This window comes from Argiope bruennichi, chromosome 6, assembly GCF_947563725.1.
Source record: "Argiope bruennichi chromosome 6, qqArgBrue1.1, whole genome shotgun sequence".
In the NCBI taxonomy this organism is placed as follows: Eukaryota; Metazoa; Arthropoda; class Arachnida; order Araneae; family Araneidae; genus Argiope; species Argiope bruennichi.
Window position 1 is genome coordinate 131,786,914 of NC_079156.1, and position 25,067 is coordinate 131,811,980.

The following is a 25,067-nucleotide window of genomic DNA, read 5'->3' on the forward strand; positions in this document are numbered from 1 at the left end:
AGTCCATCCATCAAGGTTTTATGATAAAGTGTAAATGTGGCATTCTGAATTCCATAGTAATCTTGGGCATTGATGTCTGCTACAGTAAATGTCTGATTTATCTCCAATATATAGAAAGAAATTGGAGACACATGAGAACTTTATAAGAAACTAGCCGGAGTGGTCTTCCAAAACTTTCTTTGATGCTCTTTAATAAAAGTCTTATCCTCATCTCTTAAAATTGGGGACCTTGGGTAAGATCACGAATGCTTTATAGGACTTTATGGGAACATTAGTCCCTAAATATAGATATTTGGCTGGAATCTAACATTTCCACTGAATTTAGAGTGTAATATTTATTTTGAAAGCCACCACATATTCAATCAGATCTGAACCCGAATCTACAGTTTTAGTCAACAGACCGACCACAAACTAAATTTCACTGATTTCAAATCATTGCGTTCAAATGTATGCGAAAATACAGACCAACAGATGGTAAACTGTTTTACATATTTGATTCAAAATTTGATAAGGAACTTCATTTTAGATTCCAAGCCATTGTTCCAAATTTTGTCTATGTAACTCTTTAGTTCACTTGTAATCGTACACTTAGACAAACAGACAGACTTCTTCTAAATGTATTTCATTCAAAATTTGATAGAACTCTACAACGTTGGTCTAAAGTTCAGATGCCAAATTTCATCCATCTGGATCAAAGTGATCAGATCGATGGGAATAGTTTCAAAATAATTTTTGTTTTTTTATTCTGAAGAAGGTCTGAAATGTGAAGCTTCGTCAAAAGCTGGATTTCGAAATTTTTGACGATTACAATACTTTCGCTCGTATACGAAGTTTTCGTTATTCTTCTAGTATATGAACGTAAAATACAAGATAAGCAGTATTTGTATTTTTATCGTATATAATACTTGTATTTTTACTTTCTCGTATACGGAGCATACAAGAAAGCAAAAATCACCCACTCTTATCTTTCACTTTGAAGAAATCCAGGAAAACTTGCATTCATCAGTCTAATTGCAATGGCAGCCGATGATAAAGTTCGCCTCTATCTACCGATATTTGAGTAATTCTAGTTAAGCACAGAACAAAAAGATCAGAACAATAGCCCGCTTTCCCAGTTTATATGCCTTAATCTTGCTTTTCCGTGACCAGAGCTGATCAAACTATAACGCGCTAAGAGGTTTTGTTCAGCCCGCAGAAGATGTAAAATCTTTTTTAAAAAAATGGCATAGTTATCTAAAGTAACGAAAAAAATCTTATCTTAACGTCACACATTTCGAACGCGACTCTGGCGATTCTTTAATAATATAGTCACAGTTCGAATCATCACGTTAGTGTAAAGAAATCTTAAAATAATATTTTTCAAAATTCTTTTTAAGTTTTATAATAAATTATATTGGTCAGCCAAGAATCTTTTTATTTTTCTATCCTTTTTCTTTCTTTATTTCTTTCCTTTTTTTTAAAAATGAAGTTCATATATCTCTGCAATAAGCCCATTGGTTGGCGTAAAAGAGGTATTTTTTTATTTTAGCAGAAATTTGGAGTTACAGTCATACACTCTCCTCAAATTGATGAGAACTCAAGTTGATTCCTTGAGTTCAAAAAATGGGAATGTCCCAATTAAAACGGGTGCATTTTTTTGTTCCTTTCTTATTCAAACTTATGTAGCAATAACCTGCTCTTGAGAGAAATTAATATTATGTGCTTGTATATTTTTTAATCAACGACATCTATTAGTAAACGTGCAAAGTATCTATATAAGCGACAATGGTTTTGGGTTTTACCAATTTAATGGTATTTTATCTTTATCATTTTGAAAGTTTTCCACTTAATATTATTGAGTTTTTCAGTGTACAAAGACCTCAATCATGGAACGCTCCAAATAGCATTTTCGATATTCATTGTTCTTTTTTTTGTTTGATTTGAAGAAATCTGCTGCTGAAGCCCATCAGATACTTTTTGAAACTTACGGTGATATTTCTTCGTCATATCCCAGTTGTCAGTTTTGTTTTCAAAGATTTAAGAGTGACGATTTCGATGTCAATGACAAAGAACGGCCTGGAGGACCAAACAAATTCGAAGACAATCAATCGACATATTTATTGGAATGATGGCCCAAAAATGATGGAAAATATTTTGATTATATTGTACCAATTTTTCTCAATAAATGCCTTTTTAAAGTGAAAAAGGTGATCAAAATACATGCAGGCACCTAATGCTTGCATGCATTTAGGAAATTACAATACTGAACGGCCTTATTTACAGAAATCAGGAGAATATGGCATTTGTATTCCGTTTATAGTAAAAGCTGAGAAGCATAGTTTTGTCCCAATCATTATCATCAATAATAAAATAACTCACAGGAATTTAGATTAACTCCCTGCATGTAAATGTTTTTACAATCTGGGATATTGTAGTCAGAATCCGGAGAAATTTTGATACTTTATTATTCGTTTATAATTTAAACCGTATAAAATTAATAACCCACCAATTAGTTATTTTCAAGACATTTCCGAGCTCAAAGATGGTTTTTCTGCAAGCAGAAAGTTTTAACTTTTATAAAAATACTGAACAAACCGAAATATATATATATAAAACCAGAGGAAGTGCGCTTCCCTAATTAAATCTTCTCGCCTACTCTCCAAAGTTTTACCCCCCCCCCCCAGCAGCACGAAATTGCATGACATTGGCGAATAATAGTTACAAATGACTCCGGCGTCATGGTACACGGGTAGTGCACGATCTGGGCGTCCCGGGTTCGAGTCCCGGTTCGGGCATGGTTGTTCTTCTTCTGTGTTCTATCCTTGAGATATGTTAATGTGCCCCCCCCCCTGTAAAAAGGGGTTGTGCAAGCGAATGTGGCGCATGAATTAGCTAAGCCGTGCTCTTGGCCCTACTGAAAAAAGAGACGCTCACTCGGCTTAAATCGCTGCCAGATAACTGTCAGAGGGTTTGTAAAGTGCCATAAGTCACAGTTACAAATGATGGTTGTTTGGCATGAATTTAGCACTTTTACTGAATCTATCGTGCGAATATGCATTTCAGACACATTTTCTACTGACCAACTGATATCAAAATTTGTCACGCAACTTTAGTTGCTGTTATTCCGATTACGAATTACTGCGTTGCTGGTATGAGAAAGTACTGACCAACAGACGAACAACTCTTGGACAGATTTGATTCAAAATTTAATACGAATTTGCATTATAGGTGCAAAACTTGGGTACCAAATTTTATTTATCTAGATCTGTACGATTTGCAGTTATCGAGATCACATGTATTCGAAAAGTAATACAAACAGATTACTTCTAAATGATTTTGATACAATTTAAAAGATATCTACAAACTTGTTTGTAATTTCATATATCTGCTCAACATCTTTTTCTGTTAACATGATCACAGAAGACATATTGATGGACAGATATAATAGCAAATACATGGTTTTCGAATTCAGAGAGATATGAAAAAAAGTAGAGTTCAAATATTTTGACAAATACAGTACTTGTTCTATACTTTGTATACGAGAATAAAACAAAACGAATGGAACTTGAATGAAATATTTTTTCGAAGCTAGGCAACGAAATACAATTTAAATATATTTTATAAACTTAACTGCAATATTTTTGAGCTCGAGAACTGATAGGCGTCTAAATATTATTATATTATTATCGTTTATCTGATAAATTTATTTTTGGCTTTAAAAAAGAGAAATCATTCACAAAATTGTTACCATTTTTAACTTAGTTTCAAAAGATGTCGCAAAATATTTTCTACTTTTTTTTTAACCTATAACTTTTACTTTCCGGAAACCCGCAAGCGTCATACAGAAATGAATCTTGCAATCTGTGCCCATTTTGAAATACGTAAACAAACGCTTAACTCGAATTACGCGCAATTTTTATCTTCGCATGTTTGATAAACATTGTGTTTTTATTACCATTCTGGCAACTTTATCGACGTACGAAACGTTGTGCAACTATTTCCACAGCTGTAGACGTTATGAAATTGCTGACGTATTGTGTGTTTGACAGCTACTTTTATCTCTCCAAAAACTCTTTTATTCCTTTTTTCTCAGTTTGCTTTACATTTCTTGATACACCTTTCTTATATTTGATTAGAAGCAGATCGGTCATTGGCAACTTCGTTACTTATTGGTCAGCGCTGAAGTGACATCCAATAAACAGTATTGCTACTGTATTATCCTGTATTTACATTTATACCAACGTTTTCATATTAGTTACAAAAAATTTGCTGGTCACATCTGCTTTATAAAGCAGCTTTACTTTTTCCTATTGGGGGAATACCAACAGATAGTAATAGTAATCGTCAAAAACTAATTCAATTTTTTGTGAATCTCTGTAATTAAGATTTCTCTAAGATAAAAAAAGAAAAAATAATAATATTTTCACGTAGAAAAAGTATGTAAGAAAGTCACGTATAGAAAAAGTACTCTAATCTCTAAAAAATGTTGATGAATTTTGATGAATGTCCACGAAGATAACAAACTGGTATGTAATGTACACATGACTGATTATTATCAGTCCATTCATACGTCATTTCTGCGAGCTCCGCCAACTTGCGCTTTGATACTTACATTCTCCTTTTTAATTTCTCATACAATTCGAGATTTTGATGAATTGTCATGTTTTAGAACTTCCTCAATTCAAACATTACATTAAAAAATGTCTGTCTGTCTCTAATAAAGATACCCCCAAAACGCTTTGAGAAAGAGAAGCGAAATTTTGTATATGGCCTTTTCACCAAATTTGTAAATTTCTATCATACTTTGAGCAAAACCTACTCAGAAGGAGTCTGTTTGCCCGGCTGTTCGAATATAAATCAACCCGATAATTTCAAAACGAAGAGAGCTAGATGAATAAAATTTGGCAGGTAGATTTAACGTCTACATCATAGACACCTATCAAATTTTAAACCACATCCGAAAGGAGATTAAATGTCTATCTTTCAGAAGCATGTAAACTCGATACCTCTAAAATGCAACGATTTAAGTATATCAAATTTGATATGTTATCAAATTTAGGTTTGAATAGTTTGGAAAAAACCCCGTTTAAAGCACCAATTCGATTTCTGGTTATTATTAACCAAGGATTAATTGTCAAAAACTCTGTAAAGACTACACGATGGATTCAGTACAAATGCTAAATTCGCATCAACTATAAATGTTTCGAAATTATTGTAAGCCAATGCCATGTAAGGCGTTCTCTGCTTTACCTACGGTCTACACGTTTTTGGTCTAATAAAAGAGTAGGTGGGGCGGTTCCTTTATTACAGAGTATGCGAGAAAATTTTAGGTCACTTCCGCTAATTGAAATTATGTTTTTCTGTCTGTGAATACTTTAAATCTTAAACGCTAGATGAAATTCAGCAAACCAAATTTGTATGTTTATATCAAATTTTGAATAAAATCTATTCTCAGAAAGTCTGGCTGATTGGCTATTCGAGAATAAGTGAACGAATCTTCAAAACGCTAACAGCCAAATAAATAACATTTTGCGTACAAATTTAGCTCTAAAATATCGACCTTTATTATTTATTATATCAACCTGTATCAAAATTGGTGCCAATATCTATAAGATGTTGACCATCTGTTGATCTATAGTTTGCATACATCTAAACTCGATCATTCAAAAGCGTAACAATTTCGGTAAACTAAAAGTTGGTAAATTTGGTGGACAATTTTGCTGTTTTAAGTGTAGGTTCTTACCACATTTTGAACAAAAATTTTTATCCAAGGAGTGACTGTATATATATTTTTGTGGATATAAATGCCATACCTAAAGTAAACGTTAAGAAGTAGATAAATGAAATGTGGTATGTGATCTTGTTACTAAAATTTCAGTTTTATGTCAAATGTTGGTTTCAGTTGGTCATAAAAAGGCGTCCAAAATATATATCTAATTTTCTTCAGTAAGCTACGAAGCACAGAACACTTATGTGTGAAATTGTGAAAATAAAATTCTGCATACTCATAACGCGTTCATGATTTTGTCTGTGGCCCACAATTTTATGTGGGAGAATTACGCTTTTGCTCAGGAATAAGTGAGAAATGAATCAAGAATAAATAAGAAATGAACTAATATATTTTACAATGACATAGACAGCTAAGAGAATTTATTGAAGTGAAGTATTAATAATATTTCTTTACATACTGTACTAGGTTTTGCTTACTTTTGTCATGTTTTACTTTTGTCATTTTATGTTACTGACACACACACACACAAATAATATTAAATTTAGTTATTTTGAAAATCACTTATTTTGCATAAAATGATTTATGCAAAATCGTAACAGTTTTAATCCCCTGAATACATAATATTTTACTTTTCAATAATTAGTTTTTGAAAAACATACAAAAAATATTTGGCAAACTAAAATTCTTTTACAAATTGAAATTACAAATTAATTTTTTTTTCAGACATTAATGCCTAAAATGGAACATTGCAGGCATTGGTCCGGAAATAATTTATTAATGACTGTTGTAGCCGACTGTGAAACGTGCTAATGCTCTCAAGGAATACAATCATATTTATAACATAGAAGAAGAATTTATTAAAAGGCATTCTAATGAAAAAAAAAATTCAACGGTTAATGAAGTAAAGATAGTGAATAGGACCAAAATTTCTGAAAAGAGACATTACGGACGTCGATCCGAAAATGATTTAACTTTTCGAAAATGATGGTCACTTTATAACAGGGGTGGATAGACTTTTTCAGGGTACGGGCGACTTTTTATTTTTATAAGATGTTGCGGTCCACCCAGTGCCATAAACCTACAATATTTATTATATTTTAATAATAAATACGGAATATGTAATTACCTACATAATTAAAAACATAACAATAAATGCCACAAATATAGTAATATCAGTGCATTTAATAAAAAAAAATCAACATACATTTAAAAAAATCATTTTCATCTAAAAGTTCTCGTAGTTAAAGTTAGTAGAAGACATCTGCTACATACTGTCCAACAATATCTCGGTTCTATAATTACTAACTGCTAATCTTGCACTGGAATTCTAAGTGGTCGTCTGTAAGACCCGGAACGATACATTACGGTCTTCTTTATTTTCATCGTTGAAAATGCACATTCACACATATAGGTAGACCCAAAGAACGATGTTAAATGACATACAACTTTAAAAAAAATTAAGATTCGTCCATTAGATTCCAAAAGTTATTCTTAGGTTCTGAACAAACGTGTTTTTAAAATTATGTCATTTTGAAGGAGAAAAGCTACATTTAACTCAAGAGATAAAGAGAAAAAGCACCATAAATATGTTTCTTTTAGTATGCGCGTCTCAAGTCTTAGTGAAGGCGGTCACCCCAAAATATCTTGGTGGTCGATCACAATGCCCACTCCTGCTTTATAAGAATGTTGAAAATGATCTTAATGAATGTAGCAGCATTTGTCCAAAAGCAACTATTAAAAGATACGCTTATAAAAAACAATTCATTAAGTAGACAATTCATATTTCTCCACTCATAGAAAATTTTTTCAGTCGTATTCGGCACGTAAAAAGAATGTGTTCATGGATTAACCACCAAAGAAAGACGGTAATTAATCTTTGATATTGCAGAAAAACAATCTTTTCCTTTTTCATTTAGTAATATCAAAAAAAAATGACATTGAAAAAGAGGTCATATACTGTTATGCATAGTAATCCATCGCCTTGAAACCTGGTAGCAAAGCGATGGCTTAGTCTCAAGGTTTTTTGAAAAAACAAAATATGAATAATTTCGTTATCCTTTAGGGGAAAAGATAGACAATCCTATGCTGAATATTGTTGAATTTAAATTATAGGTTTATTGAAAAAGTAGTTGATTGTAAAGATAAAGGTCAGTCAAGTAAGAATAATAATAACAAGTAACAAATGAAGTGTTACTGCAACTATGGCTTACGTCATTAATCCTTCCGATATATAGGTATATTCCACCGATGATAATATTTAATAAAACTTGCAAGAGCGGTTTTATGAATGATTTCTCTTCGAAACATATCGCATACTCTTCACTAAAGGTTTCAAGCCTCTTCCCCGCACAAAACTGTGGATCTTTGATAGGGGAGTGAATGTATTATGTGGCATTAGCAAACAATAATTGCGAAATATAGATTTTTGACATGAACCTATCATTTTTATTGAATCTATCGTGTGATCCTTGGAGATATATTTTTTGGCGATTCATCCCTGGCATGCGGTTCATACTATCCGAAAATCGAATTTGTGTTTTAAACGCGTTTTTTTCCAACCGATTGAAACAAACATTTGACACAAAATTGCACTTGTAATCAAAAAATCCCAAACCAAATTTGATATATTTAAGTCATTGCATGTTAGAGTTATCGCTTTTACATATTTCTGAAAGTACAGACTGACAGACAGTTAAACTCTTGTCGGATTTCAACCTTGTTGGATGAAATGAAAATTTAACATAGAACAATACTTGTAGTCGCAAGAGCGCATACCGAATTACATTCATTTAAGCTATTGCGTATACATGTATGCAAAAGTACAGACCAATGGACGGCTACCCTTTTGACCGATTTAATTCAAAATGTAATAAAAATCAACGTTTTAGACTCTAAACCTATGTATCACATTATATCAACTTAGTACTTTGCGTTTTCATGTTTTGCGGACTCAGGAAGATCTGATACTTGAAGATTCGGCAAAATCTCGAATTAAAGTTTTTTTTTTTTTTTTTTGGTGATTGCAATACTGTCTCCATACTAGTTATGCGAAAAAGTAAACGATTTTAGTATTAGAGCCTCTTCAGGAAGCATTATTACTATTTTAGACACGGTATTCACAAATTCCGAATCATTTGTCGCATAACTAAAGCACTGGACTCTGCTTTCGTAGGAACCATATGTCATTTCACTACAAAGACAAAAGGACAAGTTTTTGGTATGCCTTGTTGTGTACCAATTTTGTATTCCTCTTTGTACCTCTACTATTGTCTGAGACTTTCAAAGTAAGCACAATGAAAGTCAAGAACTGTTAAAAGTGGACAGTATCTTGTAAAAGGAAAAAAAAAATGCAAAAGGACGCTTTTTCCTGCCTTTTGTTCCTAAGAATGGACTCTATTTTAGACAATGTATATATATATATATTTCTTTCTTTTTCCATTTATTTATTTATATATTCCTTTTACTTAAGTTAAAATGACCTATCTTTGGTAAATTTTATTGTATACCAATTATGTTCCAATGATACTGTTACTGTGGAATATTATGTAGGCTCTTCTGCTTGAGTCATCAGACCTTTTCCACGTTTTATTTTTATGCTTGTTCCTTTGCTTTTTGTTCTGGCTTTTTATATTTTTTATTTGTTTTTATTTTTTGCTGTTTTTAACTTCTTTTGCATCTAGTTCACCTGCGCACGAAATTTTTTTTGAATGGCTATTACAATTAGCTATTAAACAGCTATTTAAATTTTTAAAAAATTTTTTTATAAGCTCTCTTTTGGTATAACGCCACTTTTAGTACACACATAATCATTATTAGAATACTTCAGAATGACTAAAACATGTTAAAACTTATGCGATTTATAAAAGAGAGTCCTAGTCCTCCTTGGACAAATGACATACTTCTGAAGGAACGTGGTGTCGTCTTCTAGTTTTGCTTGAGATAATGAAGTAGTATTTTTGCAACTGCGTGTGCATTATTCGCTTTTTTAAAAATTCCAATAAACATATTTTACACAAATGCAAGAAACATTTTTTTGTCAATATAATGTTGATAAACCTCAATGGCAGTGCAGTTGTTGCAGAACTTGCAGAAAGGGCCTACCATGCCTCTGATTGAAAAGTTTTTTGTGAAACACCGGCTTGCAGCATTCATTTTGTCACCTTATGGAGTGCCCTGAAGTAAAAATGAAAGCGAATAATTATGTTGTGATAATGTTCCTGAAAAATCATTAAAAAAAGACATTTTCGGTTTGTTTTCACGATATTTTACTTCAAACAAAACGAAACCCACAGCCAAGACCATTGATTTCTAAAAGAATACTTCAGAAAGCAATTACAATATTTAGCAGTTTTCATAAATTGGGATTGTAACAAGTCAAAGAAAAAAAAGAAGAAAAGAACACGATGAGAGTACAATACAGACTTCAAATGCTGGCTCAAAATGCAAAGAAAACTAAAGCTACGAGGCTTTATATTATATGTGAGGAAAACAGAGAGAGAAGACGAGATGATGCAGTTTATAAAATTTTATATTTGGTTTCATTTTATGTGTGTTTATGTGAATGAGAGAATTGAAAAGTTCTTTAGGTTTAACTAGGGTTTGACGGTTTTTCAAACCCGGTTTTAAAAATTCGGGGTTTTAAAGTAAATTTTTCACATTTGAAAACCGGTTTAAAGAATTCACATTATTATGTAAAAATTAATTTTTCTTAATGTTTTTGTTAAAAATAATAAGTTATCTGGAAAGATATTGTCTAGAATATTTCCAAATTCATATGTGAAAACTGATTAGGGGGAAGATGATGAAGGGCAAATCGAAGAAACTACTCATCAGAGTAATGCTTTTTTAAAAGAAGCTATGGAAAAATCAATTCTTAATAAGTTTCAATAATAAGTTTTCTTAATAATTTTCAAGTTCTTCAATAAGTTTCTTGAAGACCATGAAGAAAACTTACAAATCCAAAGACACAGAAAGCTGAATTTTCATAATTTGAGGCAACGAATGGAAGAACAAAAAACTTAGATTTGTTATTTGATATTATGAAAACTGTAAAACCAAGCTCAGTAGCTAGTAAACGAATATTTTCAATTTCAGGCAATATTGTGTCCAAAATAAGAACAAGACTTAGCCACCGTTCAGTGGATATTTTATGTTTTTTAAAATCCTATTTTCTTAAGAGAAATGAAATTTATTGAAATAATATAAATATTATTTGAAATTTTTGTTTGAGTTTTCCTTATTTCGTGTAAGTATTATGTATATGTAATCTTTATTATTTTTTTTATATTTTGACTTTGGCTTTGATATTTATTTCATTTTTTGTTATTTTAAATTAAATATTTTTACCTATTCTATTTTTTTTTTGACAAAAATTTGAAACCCGGCTAAAACTGGTTTTTTGGAAATATTGAATTTGAAAATCGATTTTTCAAAAAGTTGGTTTTTGTATAAACCCTAGGTTTAACTGTGCTTATAAAGGCTGCTCAATTTAGCAGGTGAATTTCTTTAATTGTACGAATAATACATGTTTAATGCAATATTTTTTACAACATTATAATAATTTTTAAAAATTTTTAGCAACTTCTGAAAAAAAAGCTTTATTATTTAAAAGAAAAAAAAATACTATTTTTATTTATAAAAACGCTTTTCTGTTATTTCACATTAAAAATATTTATATACTAAAGCAACCTTCCTCTTTGCGAAGCTTATGCAAAATTATAAATCTGTGTCAAATTTCAAGTAAAATTCGCCATTTCGAAATCTACCATATGTATGTCAAACACAAGAATCAACTGAATTGATCGATGGATTGGTGTATTTGGTCTTTACACCAGAATTGCATATATATGTCAAATGTCAGCGGATGTCAAATTTCATATTCGATTCCATTAACTATATGACATAACAATGACGGAAACATAAGAGAACGGAAATGTGACAGAATGTAGAACACTTCTACTGGTTTGCTAAAAAACGCTTCAAATTATGAGAATGGTTAATTCATTCTATTTGATTTCAAATTTTCATTTCGTTCATGTTAATCCGTTTGAAAGGAACAGCTTTGACCCAATTAATGGTTAAAAGCTATCACGTTGGCTCTTTCTTGGCTTAAAGTAAATTGAAATATTTTCTATCATTTCTAAACTTAAGGGAGGCTGCGTTTTTTTCACAGCAGCGTGTTTTATAACAGTAATTGTAAACGTATTCGCTTCTTTCAATAACATTCGCTACCATTTTTTAAGAATTATCACATTTTTCTTTCTTATTCAATGTAATTTCTGAATCAAGTTTTAAACAAATAGTTTTAGGCTCCGAACTGTGTTCCATTAAAATTTTACTCTGAAAGAGTAAGTTTATTGACATGGGGGCCGTTTTTGATCCCCTTTATTTAAACATGAATCTCATAATCAAACTAAAAGGAAATAATAATGTATCTGCTTCAAAACATAAAGCTCATCTGATGAACCATTACTGTGAAATTCATGTTTTTTAAACAGCTACTTCGCGCAAAAAAATATGAATATTTATCATTATGACCATTAAGGAAGCCTTGAGCGCTTAGTAATCAAACTCCATCTGAAGATTAAAATCAAACTTTTATACTTGAATAAATAAGAACTTTTGATTGTTTCATTACCGTAACTTAATTAATTGATGGAGGGGAAGGGGGAGGTACTTAGAAACAAGAAAAAAGATAATTTAAGAAAATCTTGGGTCAATTGAGAAGAATATGTAAGATTTAAAAAATATTTCACTTAAAATCGTAGAATTTATGATGTTTTCAAATTTAATATGATAAATAAGTCAATAGATAAACATTTTTAAAGCAAAAAATATATCTTGATATTTGATTTTCAGATTTAGGTTCTATTTGAATTCATTACCAATTTCAAATACCGTTGCATTTAAAATATAGCTTGTGTTTAAGTAACACCCCCAGAAGTTATTTAAACCAACATTTTATTAACTTATTATATTTTTATTAAAAAAATAAAATCTCTGTTTGGTTTGGTAAAGTTCCAAAGTCTTAGAAAAATCCCAAAATTAATAAAAGTTAGATTATCAATTGGATTAATATTTTTAAATCTATATTCTCAGTTAGGTGTAATACAAAGTAAACAACTATCCAGGAATGTAGATATTCATTGATTTCAGTGACAAATAGTAACAATAAATAGAAAATGCAAGCTTCCAAATTTAAAAAATTCAGTTTTCCGAAAACCTCTTCACTCCAACTTAAAATATGAAATAGTCTTTTTTTTTTCTCCCACGGTTGAGACTACTCTATAATTATAGTCTCTCTAGCATGAACTTGTTGTCAATATAATGTCTGAATTAGTATTGTTTGAAAATGATCAGTTATTTTAAATTCGGTTATTTTGAATATTATTTATTTTGAATTGGATGATATAGGAGAAATACTTCCTATATTTTCATTAAGTTTTGTAAATGTTTTAAATAATTTCAAATATTTGGGAAATAGTTAAACATCTTTTCAAAAAAAAAGTGAGAAAAAAAGGATCAAATTCGGCAATATTTGCGATTGATTTTTAAACTTAATGAGTAATATATTCCGATTAATTTTAATTAAATTTTATTTCTTTATTTGTGGTAGGAAATTTAAGAAAAAAATTTACTTCAAGATTCCTTATATTTATATCAATAAATTATGAATTTAAGATTAAAAAGGAGAAAATAATTAAAATAAAAATTCTAATTTTGATGCTTTTTTTATAAAAGTATTTTATTATAAACTATATAAAGTTAGAAACATATTGTAAGTGTAAAAAATGTATGAGGAGAAAAATGTTAAAAAGCTGAATGAAGCCTGAATAATTATGCAAATACAAGATCTATAATTGACTTAGTATTCATAAATAGCTTGATCTCAAATATGTTTTCTAGTTTTTCCTGTTTGTTCAAATCCTGGGAATTATTCCTGCAGCTAGACAGCTTGTCACCACCTCAGCATCCTTTTTTTAGAATCTTTAACAGGTGGTATAAAGAACAGGTTGTAAGGATCATCGGATTGCGGGTCAGGAAGACCGCCTTCCACGAAAGGGTTACTGCCATCATTTAAAGCATTGCATTTCAACCCTTTTTAGTTGGATAGAAATATGCTTGTTAATATTAATTACTTGTTGGCAAGGAGATGAATCAATAATTTTAACAGGAAAATTAATTTGTAAGTTTTTGAATAATTTTATTGAAATAAGAGGTATATCCTCATAATGATTTAATACGTAATTATTTTTAAAAAATTGTAATTGTCAGATAATAAAATATCTGACAACTACAATAAGCAATGCTAGAAATTGTTAATTCTAATATAATTAAAAAATTCCTCTCCTCAATGTGGAAGACAAAAGTAGATTTCTTTACATCTGAGTAACTATCTGGCAACATAAATTGATGATGTTAGAAGCAGTCAAAATTAGGGCTCGAAAATCACTTTTCAACCCCAAAATTCTAAGATATTGCCGTTATCGAAAAAATGTAAGCAGAAAAGTTGTTTGTCGCAATGAGGTGCTCATTTGGCTAATTGGATTTATTTTTCTATTTTCAATATTAAGAAACTTGTAGCGAAATGAAAATTTCAACCCCTACCATTTTCTTCCCCTTTGAGCTTGATGGGTCATTTACTAACTCGGAGATTTTTACATTTCTAACACATTTCGATCAATACGAAGCAAATCGATACATTTTTGGTTCTTATGTAGTTTAAAAAATCAAACAATGATTACCTAATAAAAAGCTAGGCTATATATTCTTAATTCCAATTACAATTTTTTAAAAAATCAGGTGATAATTATTTATTTTTATCATGTGTAATACATTTCTGTATTTAATTAAATAACACAGAAATTAATTACACAGAAATCATATGTAATTGATTAAATATGTGCTTATGAAACGAAACTGAAAAAGATAATAGAGAAAACGAACTTTTTACCAATATTTTTGATATTTTTACATTGTAATATTTTCTTTCAGTCCTTCTGTAATGATGATAATTTAATAATGATGGTAACTATCATTATGATAATTTTTGTATTTCTCGATGGAAAATTTGGTGTGATAGCATGATTTTAATTTTATAACTCATAAAAAAATGACTTTCTTTCTAAACTACAGTGTTTTTCCATCGTACTGCTTTATTCAAAGCACGTAATAGGGAGGATTGAGACGATAAATTGTGTCAAAGAGGATTGGCAGTAACATAGCACACAGTGATACAAAATTTTCTAATTCATATTATTTGAATAAAATGTCAGATAAGCAGAAAAAATATCAGATTGAATAAAATTATCAAATACTATATTTCCTAAGAAAAAAATTAATTCGCAAATAGAAGAAAGTTAGAAATTCTTATTACCTCCATTAGCATTTTAAGCATCGTGAAAATGTTGCAAAAAATTGCAGAATTTTTTATGCTATGAGGATAATGATAAAATGAATTTCAAAGGTATTTATTACACACACACACACACACACACACACACACACACACACACACACACACACACACACACACACACACACACACACACACAAATTATACATAAACTTGCAGTCATTTTCTTTGGTTACCAGAAGATTGAGAGAAAACAATAACCTTGAAATTTACATAAAGAAGTAATCTAGTGTATCAAACTGGAACTTTCTCACATACACTCTAATAAAAGTGTTACTTCCCCTCTCCCTATACAAAATCGTGGACCTTGGACAAGGCTCTGAACGCCATGAGTGCTCAGAGTTTTATTTTCAGAGTGCATGGACGTTTTATATTTTGTGGTGTAACAAAACCAGATATGCATTCGGGATTTGTGTTTGTGTGTGTGTGTGTGTATGTGTGACCGATTAAAATCCAAAATTTGGCATTGAACTATAATTTTAGTAACAAGTTTACATATAAAACTTCTCTAATTTAAAGCTCAGTATTTTTTAATCATCACGTCTACAAGCACTCGAAAGTACAGATTAGGAATTTCTTTTAAATTTTGATAAGGATCTATAGTTCAGATGCTAAAACTGTGCACTAAAAAGTAGTTACATTTTTAAGTGGAATGACAAACGATGAACCCTTTATTGGGCAGGGCTTAAAATTTAATATGGATCTATATTTTAGATGCAGCTCATGTGTGTTGAATTTTACTCATCTTTATGTTTACATTTTGTAGTTATGGTCACTTGGAGCCGGACAGCCAGCAGGATACACTTCTTGCTGAGACGACCACAAGCCAACTATCATCCATGCAACTCAAAGCATTTTTTATTTTTTTTTTTCACAAGCAGACATAATTCCAAAATTGTGATAGCAAATTAAAAGAACGACGCAATAAATTTAAAATGATGAACTATTTTAAAAATTGTTTTTTAGATTCAGATATCTAAAGTAAAGAAATTCGTCAACCTAGAATTCCTATCTTTTTATGATTAGAAAATTTTCTCTTTATATATTTCGCGTGTGAAAAAGTGAAAATTTTGATCTTATTATTCAACTGAAGACATTTTTTTTTTTAAATTTAAATTATTCAAATCAGCCTTCTATTGTTTCTAATATTGAACAATATTTTCAAATATAGATGGCAGCACATGGTGAAAAATCAATTTTTATTTCGTTATGGTACCATGATAAGCATTTTATTTGACAGAATTATAATTAAGCATTATTATAGGAATTTTTAAATTACTGCAAAATGTTTATTTTCAGAAAAAAACGGTAAATTTGTAAGCAATCTAGCTTCGAATAGCATGGGATTTTTTTTTCTGAATTTTATAAATAATTAATATTTTCTTTCCTTATTTTTTTTTCGAAATTTCCATGCTATTTATCAATTTCAGAATTTATTTTTCATTCAAAAAAGCTTTCGAAACTTTAGTTTTACAGGAAGACATTTACTTACATCTTTTTGCGCACATTATTATTACATTATTTTTATTAGATTTACTGTTTACACTGTTTATTAGCATGGAACGTCTACTCAAATAACAGTCAGTACAAGCGTGGACAGCGCGCAGTTATGAAATAATAATAATAAAAAAAAATGCTTTTGCATTTTCATAAAGTTAATAAAATTTAAAAAAATAGCCATACTACCTAGGATCATAAATGACTAAATACGTCACTGATCATTTTTGATATTACTCAAGGATTCGATTTTACAATGAACATAGCTTTTTCTGTGTGTGACTGTTTTTAAACTTTTAAAATACAATTCTTAAAAATTTGAGAATAATCACTTTTATTTGTAAAAGCATTTTCTATGAAATAGCGATAACCTATTAGCAGTTTATTTAGATAAATTCCATAACATTAATGATATTTGAGCATAAGCAATGTAAACTCAACTAATCCTCGCCAAAATCATTATCACTATTTTTAAATAAATATATTTTATATTGTCACGTTTATAGGCTTAAGAAGAGAACACTTTTGAACAATATCACTTTATTTAAAGTAAACCAAAGACCTCGGTTACTACAAATGAAGCTCTTATATATACATGTAGAATGTTCTAGAACATTCCTAGAACTAACTAAAGAGGAAATGACGTACAAGGATTAAGGAAATTATAATAATTGAATATTCCAGAAACTTCTGGAAGAACTGAAAGGAAAATAAATTAATAAATAACAAATTTTTTTCCCGAGGATCGAACCAGCAATCTCTTTGCCCGCAGTGCGATGTCTTATCAACGAGCCACGGAGACATGTGGCTAGCTTCGTTGCAATATATTAACTAATTTCCCGAGTGCTATAAGGAAACACTACATCTCCCATCTTGGAAAGGACCTTTTGCCTTCCCAAGAATATGGAGAAATCCATGTCTCCAGTCCAACAATGGCAGGAGATGTTTTATAACCCCACAAAATCTCTGAGAAAAATAGACCCAAAAATTCCCAAACGAAAAAAACCCAGCCCTCTCTCTTAATGACCTAAGAAATAATCGACATCAAAGAGCTATTTGTACTCGCTAAAAAAATCCAAGAACTACTAATAAAATTTCTCAACCTTTTAGAAACAATCAATAATATAAAAGCCCCAAAACTAAACAGAAATCTTCGTTAATATTCTTCATTTCCGAGGATTCATTCCACCAAGTCTTGCATCCTTATTAGCAGAAAATGTGCAACAGAATTGTTTCTATATCTTAAGACATTGACCAGCAATCAGAATATAGAGCAACATTGTGGAGATATCGTATAATACCTTGTGTTGACAGAAATTCATCCATAGGATGCTGCTCTCTGATTGGCTCATCTAATTCCCCTGCAGTATCTCGTCGGTAATTGGAGTCGCTTTCTTCATCCTGTCTGCTTCTACAACGGCCAGATGAACTTCTTGTCATTCTAGAGATTATTTTCAGTTATGATACACAACAGAACTTCTGCAGAGCCCAAATGATGTCATGTGTATATAATTCTGTTGAATAGAGGTTTATAATAGGAGTCGAATTGAGGCTTTGATTGCTGCGCTGCGGACTATAATTTTCGCCTCTTTTTGAGAAAACGATTGATGCGATGAACATATTGCTTCTTCAGAACATAAGAGTAGCCATGGTTATCAAATTTCCATTCGATTGGAGCTTTGCTTTGCTAAGCAATGCTCTATAATTCGAACCTCGTTGATTTTCTTTGGCATTTCTGCTCTGAGATGCCATGGACAGAGGATATCTTGATTTTTCTCTTCTAACATCAGGCTGCAGAGACGCTAATAGAATGTTTCAGATCTCATTTTCACAATACGATATCCATTAAACCGAACAACGGCCAAAATCACAATTTAAACCAGAAATATCTTTAGTCAAGCCTCAAACAATACCTCGGATAATCCAGCAGTTACAGAAAAATTGACCTCGTAATTCCCTATCCAAGTTATCAATACGTAATATTTCTGCATAATTACATCATTATGTTTAAAACGGCGATCCTTCAAATATCAACAATTATATGTTCAATCTTTAATTAAATTTCTTAGATAATGGGTCATTTCTTAACTTGTCACTGCACTTCAAAAATCCTCTTCTAAGTCATTAAGTTCGATTACGTGGCAGTAAAATACATTTTATCAGCTGGAAAACTGGTGCTCTCAAAGAAAAAAAAATTAAAGACTCTAAATACTTCCTAGAAAATTGGAAATCAGACATTCTTACACTACAAAAATGCTTCTAAATCCTCAGGGCAGTTTGAAAATTCCTAATTATTCACCTTATCAATCAGATAGACTTACTCACAAAGACGGTAGCACCTTCATCTTCATTCGAAAATACTACACCCAAGAACTTGACAGAATTCTCAATCTCATACACACACGTATCGCGGTTGCAGATTACAAAGCAATGTACCTAGCATGGAATCAAAACCCTCAACAACATTAACAGAAGTTATCTATACGTCTTAATTGCGGATACAATTGCACCTGGTTCTGTGGACCACCACGTTGTCTACACAATTCCCCTATCATAAAGACTCTTTGGTATTCTTTATAGTGACGATGAAGCATTCCTGAATAACCTTTCCAGTGACTATTTCTCCAGTCAATTTTAATATACACATCTATGCTGAATTAAATTCCCTGAACAATGTAATCAAAATGTTTTGGAAAATGTTCTGTTGAACCATGTACGTTTGTATTTCTGGTGATTCTAAAATAGAAAGAAAAGTAATAATAAGTAGATCACCAGTAATATAAATACTGGAACCAATGTTGATTCAGGCAGCTCCACTTTTCTCATTCTGATTAAAACCAAGATCAAAAACAGACTTAGATAACCGTAGCAAACCATCTTCTATTCTCTGTACAGACGCAAAAAAGGCCACGCAGGGAACCATAAAGACATAAGGGAATTTGATGTAACAAATGGCAAGAAACTTTATGGGGCATCAACATGGAATGAACTGGAAACAACTGTATGAAATGAGCTACAAACTCTCGAAAATTTCATATCCAGCAGAGATTTTTGTAAAATAATAGTAAGAATTGGGCTACTTGGTTCAGTGGTCTTTTCTAAAAAGCATTGGTTTGCTGTTTTAAATTCTCTCTAATTAAGGAATGAACCATTTTTCAGAAAATGAAAGTACATTATAGAAGATTAACGATGAAATTTTTGGTGCTCCCTTAAGCTAAGATAGGAATATAGTAAGCAAAAAGGAAATTCATTACAATCTGAAATTGGAGAGAAATCAAAGGCAGAAATACCATAAAGAAGGGAGTTCCCCTTGTGCCAGAGACAGTTTGAATGAGTTTAACTGTGAAGCTTCTATTTTTCGGAAAATTTACGATGTCTTCAATGAGAGGTAGTGAAAATTGCCTTTTTATTAACTTGATGGTGAGAAAGGTGCTGTTGACTTATGGCACTTTACAAGCCCGCTGACAGTTATATGTCAGCGATTTAAGCTTCTCTTGTTTTTTTTAGCAGGGGTATTAGTTAGGTAGTGGTTTAGTAGGGTACCAACTAGGGCAAAGAGTACTACTTATCTTCTTCATGCGTTACATTCGCTTCAACAACCCCTTTTTACAGGGGGGCACATTTACACACCTCACAGATAGAGCGCAGAAGAACAACCACCCGAATTGGGACGCCCAGATCACGGGGAAGACGCCCTACCCCTATGCCAGGACGCATGCGATTAGAAAGTTGTACAGCATCCGATCGAATGCTTGTTTGAATATCAAGGAAAACTACTCCACAATGGAATTTGGAATTGAAATTTTCGACTATTGTGTTTAAACTTTAATCTTTGGATTAATTATTTTTATTTTGAAAAGCTATTGGTTCATCATGTGTTTTATTACTATGAAAAGGAGCAAATATATCTTACATCTCGGGGTATTATCTCATAAGAAATCTTTAAAAAGTTATCAACTTATTAATTGTAGATATCTTTTTCAATTATATTTTCACTGAATATAAAAAATAAATTGAATGAGAATAACAAAGAACAAAAAACATTTACCAATTAAAATTGTTAAGTGTAACAATAAAATAAAAGGAAAAAAAAGTTAAAATTAGGCATGTATAATAGCTATTTGTATAAAAATATCTATACGTAACTTTGTTGAAAATCAGTTAAAAAGTTTAAGCCAATAGTCACTTTTTTTGTTTTTAAATGATATAAGAGCATTAATGTGATTCTTAGGAAATTGCTTTGTTAAAGTATGATTGTTTATTTAAGTGAAATATTCTTTTATTAACTAGTACACATAAAAATTTTAAATTTACAAAATTTGTAAAATTGTTTATATTTCGAAAATTATTTTAAGTTTGAACTGAATCACATTCAAGATTTTAAATCATGTAGGAATTATTTATGTATCATTTTTTCCAAATTTACCAAATTTTTTTCCTGCGAAATTACTGCTATTTGACATTCTAATTAAATTATTTATTTATTTATTTATTCCGATTCGAATACATAATTTTAGAATTTTCTACGACATTAAGTGATATACCCATTGTTTGTCGAAATGAAAATACTTTCATTTCTATTATCTTTAATATAAAAAAAATATTTTATGTAAAATATTTAATATTCAAAATTTTTAAATCTTTGTGTTTTAAAATTTTTTTTTGTTTTAGATACATTAAAATTATTAAATAACTAGATAACTGAATTACAATTTGTAAAAGACAAACATGCATATAAAGAGGCATTCTTTCATGCTTCAGTGCATATAGGTTTTGCATTTTAGTATTTTTATTTATAATAATTTTTGTAGTAATCCTTTTACAACCTATTTATATACTTTTAAGCTGTCCCTCAAAGATATTAAACATACAAATGTCCGTGTTAAAATTACGATTGCTTCAAGTTAGTTCTACAGCTTGTAAGTTCTTTAACAACCTTGAATTTATTCCTTGGTAATCTTGCTCCTTCTTTATTTCGAATTCTTACCAATCTTACGCGAGTTGAGGCCTTTTAAACCGAAAGATATACCTTGTATCATCATTAGTATTTTTTATATGAAATTTTTTCATTGGATGATTTGTCAACAAATATTATGACTAAAATAACACGTGAAAGGAGTTTTACTTACGGTGAGACACTTTCTATTATACAATTTTAAAAATATAGGTTTTTGGGCAAAATTATAGTAGTTCCAATGCGCCGAGTTACCGAGCTGCACGTTAGCGTGCCATGAAATATCGATGAATTCAGAAACTCAACAGGTTAATTTACGTACAGGTTGCTTACGTTTAAAGGAAACAAATAAACAACATATAAAGGATTCCCTTGGTAACTCTTCTTAAATATATATGTTGACTTTCTTTGTGGCTATTTCAAAAGATGCTCCAAAAATTATTTTATAAAGCAGTTGAGACAATTTGTGCGATGATGATACGTTTTTTCGTTTTTAAAAATTAAAATTACTTATTGGATAAATAGAATCACAAACTAACAATCTGTAAAAGAATACTTGCATACAAAAAAACGTACTTTTTTTTGTTTCAATACATAAATATTTCTATATATGGTATTTATAGAATATATTCTTAATAATTTTTATTTCCTTTATCAATTTCGATGATGACGTTTGGGAATATTTCTGCGTCAGTGACCACATTGTCTCTACTCATATGAAATTAAGTATACAAATATCGTGCTTCTTCGTTTGGCGTTGGAAATGTCCCAACTTAACCATCTGAGAATTTAGATATAGGGATGAAACCTCTTTCATTAATAATTTCTGATGTTAAAAATTATGTTATGTGGGAATATGTGTCTTATTTTCTCACATGTTTTAAAAATAACTTCAGCTGCTCGATGATGTCACATGTTAGTTCATTTGTGGTTTGGATGAATCAAGAACACTGGTAGGTGAATTTTTTCCATTAGTGCGATGTATTCCATACTATATATTGCCAAAAAAATTTTTTCGCTTCTTATTTCATGCAAGAAATAATAATCAAAATCCGATTTGTTGTTTGAAGGTTTTTTTTTTTTTTTTTTAATTCTTGTTCTTGATTTATCCAGCCTTCTGCTTTCATCCTAACATTTTCAGTTCAGTATCAAATTAAGCAGTGCTGGAAAGCTTCAACCTCGAAGCGATTAATAAGGAATTTAAGCAAGATGTCATTTCATAATAATTTTTTGTAGTTAAAATATGTAATTATTTTATATAGGTATTAAAATCATGAAGTAATAAAATAGCAATGATAAAACATCATATATTTTGAAAATGTCTGATATTTATTTTCAGTCAAGCAGTAACATAATGGGTTTTACAGTTCGAAACATAAATATAATACAAATATTAAAGAATGACTTTAAAAATTTTATTAAGATAATACATATTGTAGCCTAAAGCTTAAATATAATAAAAATATTAAAGAACGCTTTTAAATTTTTTTTATGTTAATTTCTATTTCTGGGCACATATGTAATTTCAATGTAAAAATTTGACAAGCATACGAGTCAGAACTTTCCAAAGGTATCTAGAATAAAACCATTAAATACAAATGAATGCTTAACACCTTAAAGTTTTTAATTATTTCGAACTAACTTTTGTTAATGGTTAATTGTATTTAGTAATTCTAATGTTTAAAGACGAAGTCTTTTAAGTAAACTTATAATTAGGTAACATTATTCATGCTGCCATCTATTGAGCAGTTTGGATTCAAGTAAATTTATATTATGCTGATTCGATTTAATAATGTATCTATTTTTTTCATCATACGTTAATTTTTTTAAAAGTTGATTTGAACTTTATCCAACTGATATAAAATCGATTTATAGCCAGTAGCAATCAGTTAATAGTTATAAGTAGCTTTAAATCGTATTTTAATTCATAACTGAAATTAAAGGAGTAATATACAAATTGTTTGATCTGTTTGTGAAAAAAATAATCATTACGAAAAATTTCAGTACTATTTAAATTCCAATAGTTTGTTGATAAAGCTGCTTTAGGTTTAACTTGGCCAACAGATGGAGCTGCATTTTAACTGTAACTATCGGATATGGTGGAAAGATTAAACATTACTCACTTGTTAATTCAAATAAAATAAAACAAATTACGATTGATTTGTGTTATAATTATGAGGCAAACAAAACTGCCATAAGTAAAAAATAAATGCCAAAGTAAAAAAGATATGCATACAGAAATGAATAACGTACAATATGAAATTTGAGCAGTACATAATCTTTTATCAATTAATTAGAGTCCCTTTGTGAATGTAATATTTTCAATGCGTTGATCTTCCCTAAGTCCAAGATATTATTACATCGGTAATATTTAGTATATTTTATTTTCGGAAATCTTTTCATTTTTTCTGTATTTGAAATCTGATTTCACTTTATTCATTAATTTTAGATGCAGTTGTCTCTAAACAGGGAAAGTCATATTATGTCTAGCTTGTACATCTAATAAATATATTCTATTTTGAAAATAACGAGATAAACAAATATGATTGCACTCAAAAATAATTTTTAAAAAATGCCCTTTTAATAAACTTTTATGTCATCATTATTTATAAATTTTCACTTACAAAAAGTCAGCTTTTCAAACATCTTGACTGACATTCTTGGAGACAGAAATTTAACTTCCATATTTTCTTAAATATAAGATAATCGGATTTCAATATTTATATAATACAAAAACAAATTAGAATGAATTCTATACGTTAACTATTATTTTTAAAAGGCAGATAATCATACTGGAATTTTTTCAAATAAATGCATATCCCGCATTTCTTTATTTTTTAAAATCATATATAAACTGTGGAATACTTGCATAAAATGGCATCCAGGGCAGATATCAGGTTAGCGACTCCTGGTTTTTCTTTAATTTTCTTCTTCTTCTTTTTTAAAAAAAAATCACAATTCAAAACTTTTTCCCTTTCCGTGAAATTATATGCAAGGAACCCTAAAAATTAAAAATGTAACGAAGTCTGAACAATAAATAAATAAAATAAATAATAATAAATAATATAATAATAATAAATAAATAAACCATTTATAGACTTATAAGATTTGTAGGATTTGCTTTCCCCGAGCTTGCATTAATTACTTAATTTTAAGATTTAAATTCGAAATAAAAAGTGCACGAAAGAAATGTATTACAATTTGAATCAAATTTTGATTAATGAACAAAATGAAAGTACCCTGCATGTTCTGCAACTAATGAAATTAATGATTTAGGCTGTTACTTTTACTGCTAAAAAAATTAAGCAGAATGTCTTTTTTAAATGAGACTTAAGATTATTTATCACTTTCATCAAACATGAAATTAATTTAAATTATAACAATTCTACGTTATATAGCTAATTATAAAATATATGGTTAAACTATTTTACAACTGGATAATAAATTTAATTTTGTAATTGTTTTCCTCTTGGAACTAAGCAAAATTACCA

The 25,067-nt window shown here is 29.9% G+C and overlaps 1 protein-coding gene across 1 annotated transcript in view; it reads right to left on the reverse strand.

Moving 5' to 3' along the window:
* The window catches only part of LOC129972069 (uncharacterized), a 68,374-nt gene extending 50,312 nt beyond the window's left edge, over positions 1-18,062 (reverse strand). The window contains exons 1-2 of the mRNA XM_056086050.1: positions 17,924-18,062; positions 13,672-13,807 (exon numbers count right to left, since the gene is read on the reverse strand). Of these exons, the coding sequence (XP_055942025.1) occupies positions 13,672-13,807; positions 17,924-18,062 (275 nt within the window). The remainder of the gene's footprint in view (positions 1-13,671; positions 13,808-17,923) is intronic.
* Positions 18,063-25,067: the final 7,005 nt, after the last annotated feature.